The sequence below is a fragment of the Carcharhinus amblyrhynchos genome, chromosome 15 (genome assembly GCF_965287045.1).
Source record: "Carcharhinus amblyrhynchos chromosome 15, sCarAmb.v2.hapA, whole genome shotgun sequence".
Classification (NCBI taxonomy): Eukaryota; Metazoa; Chordata; class Chondrichthyes; order Carcharhiniformes; family Carcharhinidae; genus Carcharhinus; species Carcharhinus amblyrhynchos.
In genome coordinates, this window is record NC_137338.1 from 22,792,723 (window position 1) to 22,804,996 (window position 12,274).

Here is a 12,274-nt window from a genome sequence, read left to right on the forward strand (position 1 = left end):
TATGTATGAGGAGGAGGGGTTGAGAGGGAACAATAATATTGAAATCACAGTTCAAAAATATCGCGCACAGAGTCTGGATATGTTAATTGCATGTATTCAAGAGCTTGAAGTGTTCTGACAGCTTTTAACCCCAGTATCATGGAAATAAAGCCATTTTGCACTTTAACCTATGTTGTGCTTCATTTTCAGACTGCATGAATTCCAAAAGAACTTCTCATTGAAGTGAACAAAATGGATTTGGAAAATGAGACTTATTACAACTTTACAAACGAAGAACTGGTGAAGGGAAAAACTTCCAAAGTGCTGATATCGCTTTCACTCTCTGTCTTGACTATAATGACCACAGTTATTAACTCCCTGGTGATAAGTGCAATTATTGTAACAAGAAAACTCCACCACCCAGCTAACTATCTAATATGCTCCCTTGCTGTTACTGATTTACTTGTTGCTGTTCTTGTGATGCCCTTCAGCATTATTTACACTGTAAAGGAGACATGGGTGATGGGTCAGGTTGTCTGCAACATCTGGTTAAGTGTTGACATTACATGCTGCACCTGCTCTATTCTTCATCTGGCTGCAATAGCCCTGGACAGGTACAGGGCCATAACTGATGCTGTGGAATATGCACAGAAAAGGACACCTAAACGTGCTGGAATAATGATTGCAATCGTGTGGGTCATATCCATCTTTATATCGATGCCCCCTTTGTTTTGGAGACACCAAGGAAAGAATAAGGAGGACGAGTGTTTTATAAAGCACGAGCATCTCGTCTACACAATCTATTCTACATTTGGAGCGTTTTATATCCCCTTAGCTTTGATTCTCATTCTGTACTATAAAATATACCGGGCAGCTAAAACACTTTATCACAAGAGGAGTGCGAGCAGGCACATCAACGAGGAAGTGAACGGCAAGATGTCCAGCATTACTATCAAAAGCCCCAGGGTGCCTTCAACATCGTGCATGTCTGAAAAGTCCATCTCGGACCCCTCGATGGTTGAAGATGGGGAAAAAATCCACATTACTGCCAGAAGTCTCAACCCCAGTATTTGCCAGCAAGACAAAATGTGGAAGAGAAATAAAATCTCCAGCACAAGGGAAAGAAAAGCAGCAACCACCTTAGGCTTGATTTTGGGGGCATTTGTGATATGCTGGTTACCCTTCTTTTTGAAAGAACTCATTGTGAACACCTGCGAGTCCTGCTATATCTCTCCGGAGATGACCGACTTTCTCACGTGGTTAGGTTACCTCAATTCCTTAATTAACCCCCTTATTTACACAATCTTCAATGAAGACTTTAAGAAAGCTTTTCAGAAACTGGTACACTGCAGGCAGTTTGTGTAAATGCAATGGCAGTATTCTCAAAGAAATTACCATTGTAAGTAGAATGGTTTGGCCTATTACCGAAGCTTTCATCTTTGAAAGGAAGATCAGTATTTCTTTTTTTTCTGGTGGCTTATACTGGCTTTGTATCAGAAACAATGAACAAAATATTACCATAAATTCTGTCACAGGTACTTAAAGCTCTTGGGTACAGAAGAGAACCTACTTGGTATTTTTCTATTATGTAACAGCCAGTATGTTTTAAAGAGCCTATGGTATGTATGTAGAAAGGATGTAAATTTTACTGATGGGATTTTTTTAAGATGTATGTGAAATGTGATTGCACTACAAGGAAAGCACTGCATAGTTTCCTCCTATTGTTACTATTGGTTTCAATTGCCTTTTCAGCCTGAATTGGATGTATTGAGAGAAATTAAAAAGGAGAGTACTTGATAAGGGCTTGTTGGGAATGACAGTAACTTGCAAATGGCAGATCTAAGAAATGAGTGTTCCTTTTTGGATCTATCGAAAAAAAAATTAGAGATGTCCACTCTTATTTCACATGGAAGCAAGTTCCAAGAAAGCAGGACGAAAAGTTCATGCTGCAAAGCCACAACAAAATGGCGCAAGTATTTTTCTTAACTGAATTGGGTGGAGCCAAGAATGTTGACTCTTGTCAGTAGCAGCAAAAATAGACGGGAGTTAGCTTGGAATCAGAGGTGGACTGTGAGGCGTAGCATTTGCAGATCAATTTATTCCAGGGAGAAAATGCAATTTAGCAAAGTTAGCTCTCCCAAAATGATAGAAGGTAGGGAGGCCCAGAGCCAGCAGGGAAACTGTGACTGAGGTGAACTTCCTTCATGCCGAATGTTGTGAGTATAATCAACCCCAGCACTTTTTGTGGTACAGGTAACTTCTAGATATTCACAAAGGAACATTCCAGGAGTTAGTCACAGTGTCACCCATTGCCTCAGTATTTTCACTTCACATCAAACTACAGTTTAAGTGTTCAACAGCAGCAGACCAGCAACTCGGGATAAGAGTTAGACACGTGAGGGATGCTTTTGCCTGATCCTTCTCCCAGCCCCAGTGAGCCCACAATTACACTTTTTATTGAATGTATTTTCCACTACAGGATTTCTAGTTGCTTATCTTGCTGATATTACATAACAAAATACTTTTTTTTTGCTTTACTCCCATAGAACTTTGTTATTTGCACAATAAGGGATTTACAGACTGTAGCGCATAAATTGACTGAACATTCTTATTTTGTAAGTCTTTCATTGCTGCAATATACATGGTGCAAGTACATGTGCTGTTTTTGTACAAGTATGCTGCATTCTCACTTCCAACAATTTGACTCAGTTTATGCATCCATAGATGACAAAGTAGAAATGGTGGGTACGCACTCAGACCTGTCAGTTTCACAGTATTATGATAGTGTTCTTGCTTCTGAGTAACAATGTTCTGGGTTCAATTTCCATTTCAGCCCTTGAGCACAAAAATCAAGGCTGGCATTGCAGTACAGCACTGAGGGGGTGCTGCAATGTTGGAGGTGCCATCTGTTAGATGGGATGTTTAACCAAGGCTCCATCTGCCTCCTCAGATGGATGTAAAAGACACCTTTACACTATACCAAAGAAGAGCAATGGGGTTATTCCTGGTGCCCTGTCCAATATTTGTCCTTCAATCAACATCACAAAAACACAGATGATCTGGCCATTATCATCTATGTTATCAGTGGGAGTTTGCTGAGTGCAAATTGGCTGTCATATTCACTACATCACAACAATGAGTAGACTTCCTATAATATTTCATTGGCTTAAAGTGCTTTAAGACTTCTGGTCATCAGGAAAGGTGCTCTATAAGTGCAGGTTGTTTTCTCTTTAGCTAAGCAGACATAATGGCTGGAATGTTATGGGTGTTCATGATGGCACAATTTTCCCATCCCACTGCAATAAATGGAGATTTAGCTGGGCACCAAATTCTCCAACTTCACTGTAGCGGGAGTATGGTGTGTACAACCAGTAAGGTGTCCATGAAATTTCACTGGAATTTTTTGCTGGTTTCCAACTGGAAACAAATTAGGAAACCTGGAAAACCTGATGCAGAATTCCAGGGCAATACCTTCATCTGTAATGTCTCCCAATATATTGACACTGCTGCCAGCAGGCTGCTTGTTTGCTTTGTTGTGGGATCAATGCTTTTGGATATTCTAACTGCGGTCACTTGTACATGCCCTGTCCTGGCAGTGCCATTGTCATAAGTTTGTTCTCTTGCCACAGCACTCCTGCTGCTTGTGGCATACGTGACTTCATGAGGCTGTACAATTTCCATGGGGGTACAATGTTTACTTATTTAAGTATATGTCACATTAACACTGAATGAAGTTACTGTGAAAAGCCAATAGTCGCCACACTCGGGCCTCTCTTCGGGTACACAGGGTGAATTTAGCATGGCCATTGCACCCAACCAGCAAGTCTTTTGGGCTATGGGGGGGAAACCAGAGCACCCGGAGGAAACCCACGCAGGCATGGGGAAAATGTGCAAACTCCGCACAGTGAGCCAAGCTGGGAATCAAAACCGGGTCCCTGGTGCTGTGAGGCTAAGTGCTAACCACTGTGCCAAAATGCTGAGCAGTTGTGAGTTCTCTTAATCCAACCCTCATCTTTGTAATCTATCCACAATCACTTTCATTGCATGAAATATTAATGGTATAGTGACTGGCCTATATATCATAAAATCTTTATGAATACAGGTCCCAGAATGCTTGTATCCTGAGACAATTACTGAGGGCCAGATTGTCAATTGGTTCTATCGTGTAACTAGTTGTCCTGTATCAATCACTATCATTTGTACCCCTTCATCACCAGTGACCTGTATAATAAACAGTATTTTCTCAACCATGTTGCTTTCTGAAAAGACAAAGTACTTGAAACTGAGCAAATGCATGATGTAAATGTGGATATTGTCAGTAGATGTGTTAAGTGCTTCAGACTGTTGGTTGCTGCACCCACCATTTTGTTCTATACTTTTTATCAAGGCAACAAATACCAATCAATAAACCTTCTTTTACAAGCAGGTATATCAGACTAGATCCTGTTCACCTGTCATCCCTTTACTCACTGACTTACATTTCTACAGGGCGACACAGTGGCACAGTTGTTAGCACTGCTGTATCACAGCACAAGGGACCCAGGTTCAATTCCAGCATCGGGTCACTGTCTGTGTGGAGTTTGCATGTTCTCCATGTGTTTCCTCTGGATGCTCTGGTTTCTTCCCACAATCAAAAGATGTGCGAGTTAAGTGGATTGGCCATGTTAAATTGGCCAGAGTGTCAGCAGATTAGCAGGATAAACATGTGGGGTTGGGGGATTAGGGCCTGGTTGGGACTGTGGTTAGTGCAGACTTGATGGGCCAAATGGCCTCCTTCTGTGCTTTTAAGGATTCTATAACTCCCAGTTAAGCAACACAAAATTCTTACCTTTGTTTTCAACTCCACCCATGGTTTTGCTCCCCTCTATCTCTGTAATTCCCCCCAAATTCCACAGCCCTCTGGGATATCTGTCCTCCTCTAATTCAAACCTCTTGGATATCTCCGATTTTAATTGCTCCACTATTCATGACTGTGTCTTCAATTGCCTTGCCGTTAGCTCAGGAGTTCTGGTTTCCCTCCCTCTGCCTCTCCAACTTGCTTTACTCCGTGAAGACATTCCTCAAAACCTAATTGATCTGCCCTGATCTCCCACTGTGGCTTGTTACCGTATTTTATGTTATAAGGCTCCTGTGAAGTATCACAGGATATTTCATTCCAGTAAATATGCTACATGATTACAAGTTGTTGTCTCAAAAGCTTAAGAGTTTGAGCTCCATTGTAGAAAGACTCAAAAAGTAGAAACTTACGTATGCCACCTAAGTATTGGCATGATAGTCACTGAAGGTGCTGGCACAAAATGGAAGGTTTGAGGAGGTCTGAGAGAGATTCTTGGGAATGGCAGTGGAAGCTCTTCTGTAGGCATTACACAGAGGGAGGGATCAGTGCTCCCATCAGGAAGGAAGGAGGTCACATCATTCTCCTGTCTATATTGTCTCTCATTCCTTTAGCATTCTATCTGACTTTTTGTCCTTCTTGAATTCCCCCTGCAGCCCAGGGGGGATTTCTGGCTAGTGTGATTTCAAGAAGAAATTAAATTTGGCTCTTGGGGTCAAAGGGATCAATGGATCTGGGAGGAAGGCAGGTTCAGGATATTGAAGTTGATGATCGGCCATGATTGAAGTGAATGGCAGAGTAGGCATGAGGGGGCTGAATGGCCTACTCCTTCTTCTTTTTGTGGTTCTATGTATCTAGCATTCCTTGCCTCCGGGTGAATTCAGATAAGACAGATCCATGTTTAGATAAGATCAGATGACAATTGTAATTCTTCCAGGCTCTTAAAAACCAGTAAACTTTGCAGATGGAGAGGGTTATGCGTCATTTCAATGATGTTCATATCATGAAACATTTCCTGAGGCTCTTGCTCAATTTGTCTCCTTCCAACATGAGTTCCTGCCAAGGCCCATAGTTTGAGATCCTGCATTCACTCAGTTCAGCACAGATTTCTAGATCTACTGCTATGCATCACATCATGCTTTCAGCACCAAAACAATTGTTCTTTCTTTGCCTTTCCTTCTGTGCACCAACATATTGTGGGGGAAGGGCTTGAGTACAGTCTGCAAATCATATTTTGACAACTTTGTTGCCCAAAGCATTGGAATATGGTCCTGCCTCCAACATATCGTACAGCTGGCTGAATAAACTTGTTACCATTTTTAGGGATTGACAAATTTTATTTCAGGTGAGTCATGATTGGACACCCTTGCCATTTTGAGTCATGTGTTAAAGTACTGGAGTGAAAATTAATGTAAAGAAATCATCGGCAACTTCCCACTTACCCTATTCTATGTCTGTTGGTCCAGCTTTAATGTAAGGTTTTGTGTTATTGATAGCACAGTATTCTTACCAGATAAATGTTTGTCCTTTTTAGTGAGGTGAGCAATGAAGGAAGGAGTTAACTATCTTTGAAAAGTGTACTTCTCATAATACCTGGTGTTTTTTGACATGTCATTGTTTTGTGCTTTCCTGTAATAAATGGTATCTTACATTTGTTTGTGTTGACTCAGTTTAATGCAAGTGACACCCACGTCGTGTACATAGTTTCTGTCTCTTTGCTGATTCCTGCAGGACCCCAGGGAACACAAGCTTCCAATCAGAAAAACACCTCTCGACCATCAGCCGCTACTTCCTGTCACACGCCCAAATTCTGGATCCAACTACCCAAATTCCTTGGATCCCGTGGAGGTTTCCCATGCATACCTTCACTATCAGTCTCTCACGTGGGATCTTCATAAAAACCTTGGTGAAGTCCAAATAGACCACATCAAATGCTTTGCCCTCTTCTACACTTGCCCTCATCTACACTGTTGGAGAAATTGCGTAATCAAACTTTAAAAATGTTTATTGATATATTTATTACCACATTTTTCCTGTCGTTGTAGTGATAGCATCAGGCTTAAGAATAGGAGTCTAGAATGTTGCAGTTACAAAGTCTAGACAGTGATGACAGAAGGGACTCGAAAGGCATAAAAATAAATAAGTCCAAGTCAAATAATTTTGCTCCAAGTAGCCAAGTAAAGAGTTCGTTGAAATCACAACATCTACGTAAGAACTTCAAATTATATTTATAAGTTCACAAAACTATTAACAATGATTTAGTAACATGGGACAGAAAAGCTGATTTGGCCATTCTGTTAACGTTGACAGCTGTTATATTTTATTCCTAATTTTTACCCTTTCCTTTTACACCCCTGAATATACTTACTTCCCAAGTAATTGTCTTATCTTTTTAACCTTCGGCCTCTTGGGACAACGCTTTACTCTTTCTCAGAATGCTTTGTATGAATCTAATTGTCCCAAAAATATATTATCCAAGCATATATTGTAGCTGCTGAATAAGCAGTGGTGTACGCTTTCAAACCATGCCCAATGAACAACAGGGAGTGATAGTACCTTCTCAACTGCCCACTAATTAATCAAAATCATGCAGCTTTAAATATGTTTAAATTCAGTGTTCTGCTGACTGGTGATGCTTTTTAACATTGGAAAATTTCTGACTGCTTTGTTAACTCTGCTCTAACATTAAAAATATGAGCACTGAATTTTAAATGTGATCTAACAAGTTTTATCGAACTGTATGTGTGAGACTACTTCTAGGTCGTTTCCCGCCTACTGAAAATCTAAATTGTTACTGTTATATTTAAACCGTGCTACTTGCAAAATGTACTTACTGCATTGTAGAAACAGGAAACATTATGGAACGGATCTTTCCGTTGTGCCTGCCACAGGAATCATAGCGGGAGAGGAGTGGACTATGGAAAAGTCCCGCTTTGGGCAGTGTTTTCTGGTTTCAGGGCGAGTGCAGCCAAAAACATGAGTTCAAGATAGCCGGGATAACCAGATTATAAATCATGGGGCTGAAATTCACGTCAATATTAGAATGTTGTACTACAGGAAAGTAACAAATACTTGCCAGAATGGATTGTATAATAATGATGGAGGAGGAAGGCAATTTGGCCTAATATAATTCATCAACCTGGTACTGTTGGTGACTCAGCTGGTAACTTCTGAATCAGAAAGTTGTGGGTTCAACTCTTACTGCCAGACTTTTGCACACGGATCAACACACCAGTGTGGTACTGGCAGCATGATGACACAACGGTTAGCATTTGTTTCACAGCGCCAAGGACCCAAGTTTGATTCCCAGCTTGGGTCACTGTCCTGTGTGGACACTGCACATTCTCCCCGTGCCTGCGTGGGTTTCCTCCGGGTGCTCCAGTTTCCTCCCACAGTTGGAAAGATGTGCAGGTAGGTGCATTGCCCATGCTAAATTGTATCTGAAGAGGTGTCGGAGTGTGGCGACTAGGGAGTTTTCACAGTAATTAATTGGCTGAGGCTTTGTTGTGGAGAAAGTTGGCAAGTAATATAAGCTCCACAAGATCCCAGATAATTCAAGAAAGGCATAAGACTTGGGCATATTCCTTTTAGAGAACTGGTTCTTTCCTATGGAGATATGTTGCTTCTAACAAACATAAATGAGCCACATTACAAGTGTTACAGTCAGAGTTTGACCAGAATGCTTCAAAAGAAGTCAGTTACTATTAAAATATCATATATTCACAAGCTGGGATACCATGGGTGGAATTTTCTCAGCCCACACGCCACACCAATTATAGTGGGTGGGGGGGTGGACTATGTAAAAGTCCATTGACCTTGGGCGGGATTTTCTGATCTTAGGGTAAGTGCGGCCAGAAAATCCCACCCCACAGCTCTGTTCTCCCAAAATGCCAACTAATTTATCTTCATTAGTTTATTTGATTTATTTATGGGCCAAGTACAGTGTTCTATTAAATGATCCAGTTTATCTAACTTTCTACAATAGGATTATGGTCATGAAGACTGATGACGGCTTTATCTTCCATCACAAGGTTCAGCCATGAGTTCTATTGGTTACTATACATATAATGATGTTAGTGTACGTTTAAGAGTTTATCTTTAAACCATGTTCTCTGTAGCTCACAGCCTTAGCTGATGTCAGGTTTCCACCTCTCTATAAGAGTCCTTAAATGGTTTAAATGGAGATTTGTTTATTTTTACTGGGATGTTTATGGCCCAGCATTGTTAGGAGAAAACGTCATGCGTTCTGTCTAGGTTTTTCTTTCCTTCCTAGGGAGTTTAAGGTTTTTTTTCTGTTTGGCTGTAGTTTAAGTTTTAATTTTAGAAGAGACAGCAAGCTGGAAAGAACCATCTCCCTTTCTCTCTCCCTGGTTTTGGAAATTCTTGTGGTTAGCCAAAAGCAAAGTCTTGCTTTTCTGAGGGGGGAAATCTGCTGTTGGTGGCTTGTCTGGAGTCCCTAGTGTTTCGGGGAACTGTTCTGACCTCAAACTCTTCCGAGTCTATCCAGAGAAATACAGATTTCATCCAAAAGGACTTAATCCCAGTATCACGTGACCATTAGTCTATATGGTATTAAATCTGTTTGAAGGGTTTTGTTTATGGGATTGGTTTGATTGGAATAGCTACTATATTCATTAAGTGTTGTACATTATCATGGTTTTGGCGTTGTTTGTAATTGATAGAAGTTATTGCTAATTTTCTTTTCATACATGTTAACTATGTTCTTAATTAAACTTTATTTGATAAAAGATCCCTAGTGGGTCAGTTCAATCATAGCTAAAATGAAACGTATCATGCTTATCCTAGCCAAATTCAAGATGCAAAACTTATGACCCAGGTGGACTCCATAAACACTTTGGAGTTTCTGATCTGAACCATAACAATATAAGCAGAAGAAATCCTATTAACTCTTCTCATGTAAAAAGGAACCTCTTGTGTGTAAAGGTTTGACAAAGTTCATGGCTTATTTATCAACAGGGGTAATTTTAATTAGGCCACCCCAGTGATAAACTGGCAAGGTTAGTATCGATGTGGAAATGCCAGCTTTGGACTGAGGTAAATACAGTAATAAGTCTCAGAACAACCTGGTGTTGTGAGACTTCTTACAAGGTTAGTATCAGCAGACCATTTTACAGTCAATTTTGAACTTATGTTTAGCTTTTGGTATTCATGACTATATAACAGCAAAATACTGTTGTCTCTGGATATCTGAAATAAAGACAAAACATGCTTAGCAGGCCAGGCAACATTTTTGGAAAGAGAAATGGAGTAGATTGCCCTGATCTTGATTAGAGAAATGGAGGAAGCAATCCTGCTGGCCCACAAGCATTGCTGGAAAAGCACTAATCTCTCCCACACAGTACACTTTGCCCACCTCCCTTTAGCTGCTTGGCTTCCCGTGGCTTGAGAAATCTGGCTGACTGTGGTCAAATCTGGAAGACTGATTAGATCTAAAGTGCACAACCACTTTATTTATAATATTTAAATGTGCAACACGCTCCCAGCGACCAGATTGGTCACCCGCTACCTCTGCATCCCCCACCCGCCTTCCTCCATTAAAATACAGGAATGGAAAGGTTGGAGTTGATAAAGGCAAAATATTGATGATGTTGGAATCTGAAACAAAAACAGAAAATGCTGGAAAATCTCAGCAGGTCTGACAGCATCAGTGGAGAGAGAACAGATGCAATGTTTCGAGTCTGGATGACCCTTCATCAGAACTGATGAGTTTAAAAAAAAAGCCTTTTAGTGTCCCAAGATGTGTGGTTTAGAAAAACAGCACCAGGGACCCAGATTTGATTTTGGCTGAGAGTAACTTCCTGCGTGGTTTTCCTCGTGTCTGCATGGGTTTCCTCCTGGTGCTGTGGTATCTTCCCACAGTCCAAAGATGTGCCGGTTAGGTGGATTGGCCATGATAAGTTGCCCCTCAGTGTCCAAAAGTTAGAGCTGAGTAGGGGTGAGATTTGTGAATTTTAAATTTGTTGCACCCATCCAACCCAAACCGACTTGCTTTTAGATTTTGGAGTTCCGCATAACATTAACTTTTGTTTCTCTCTCCACAGATGCTTTGTATATACCTTGTGGATCTTCTTGTTTTTCAACATGACACTTTTTAATTCCGCCCACACATATCTGGATATGCATGCAGCTCTCTCCAAGGGAGTTAGAATTTCTGCCAATTAGCAATGTGAATGTGGTTTAGACTGGCGGAATACACCCCGCAACACACACAGTAACTGCATGTCTGGCACTAGCATATTATATTGAAGGCTATACAGGCTTTCAATCATATAAAGATTAAGGGGTCGATTCTCCCATTCTGACCCACTAATTTTTTGGTAGGTTGGGTTGGGAAACGCTGATTCACATACGTTCCCAACACAAGCACACCCCCCACTGCTGGAAAGCATGTGCAGTCGGAGGGGGGCACACTGGAAACCAGTGGGAAGACCAGGTAAGTACTTTAAATCTATTTTTAATGTAATTTAAATGTGATTATTGAGCCTGGGACTGAATTTTCCTGCCCCAGTAGCATCTCCCATCCCGCCAGCACAAATTCACTCCGGCGGGATTTAGAGTAGTTCATCACTTTCAGGAAACTAGCTGGACACCCTGCTGGAGTGAAGGGATGCAAATAGACCACCCCCCCACCAGCAGTCCAGCATGCGGGGAGGTGGTGCCCGCCCCCCCCAGGCATGGGCCAAGGGCAAAGTGCCTATGCCCAGGGAGCACCTTGGCACTACCCACTGGGCATCAGACAGTGTCAAGGGGTTGGGGCCTCTGGGGCAGTCTGTCTCCCATGGAGGGCGGGGGGTGGCGGGAGTTGGTAATCATCACTGCTGGAGATTGGGGTACTCTAGAACAGGGGAGTTTCTCGGGCTTGCCTGGGTATGCTTATCTGGGCTGTTGGGGAGGTTGGAGAGGCAGCACTGCGGGGATCCCCGGCTGGCCAGCGAGTGAGCTGGTCAGCAAAGTGCAGGCTGACAGTTCGGGGCCACTGTGCATGTATAGAATTCTGGAACCGTCAGATTCTGGTTCAAAAGTACCCCCCTCTCCCCCCCACAACTCACCCCCCTCCCGAGCTTTTAATAAAATTCACTATTGTGACCTCTGCATTGCCCATGGTGTAGGAGAGTCTGGTCTGAGCTCCCACTAAAAAAAATTGTGATTTACATAATCTTTCCCAACAGTTCAGCACTGAGAGTTTTTTTGGGAGCAGGCTTTTGTTTGCATTGCAAAAACGAAGATAGCCAACAACAGAGTGAACACATTCTGATCTTCATTGTTGGCTCATCTGAATAATTATTTTTAGCTGCCTGTGAAGCTTTGGCCTTGTGAAGGCAGTGAGTATAAAGGGAGAGAGAGAAAACAATTTGCAGGTTTAAGTTGAAGGAAAGTTTGCGTTTAAAGGTAAGTGGCTGAGGAAGGGAGTAAATATTCTTTCTAGTTTTTGTGCAACTT

General features: G+C 41.7%; 1 protein-coding gene across 1 annotated transcript; it reads left to right on the forward strand.

The window, feature by feature from the left end:
* The first annotated feature begins 231 nt into the window (after positions 1-231).
* Positions 232-1,344, forward strand: htr1fa (5-hydroxytryptamine (serotonin) receptor 1Fa). Its single transcript, XM_080203229.1, has one exon. It carries the CDS (start codon positions 232-234, stop codon positions 1,342-1,344), a length of 1,113 nt encoding a protein of 370 aa, XP_080059355.1.
* The last annotated feature ends 10,930 nt before the right edge of the window (positions 1,345-12,274 follow it).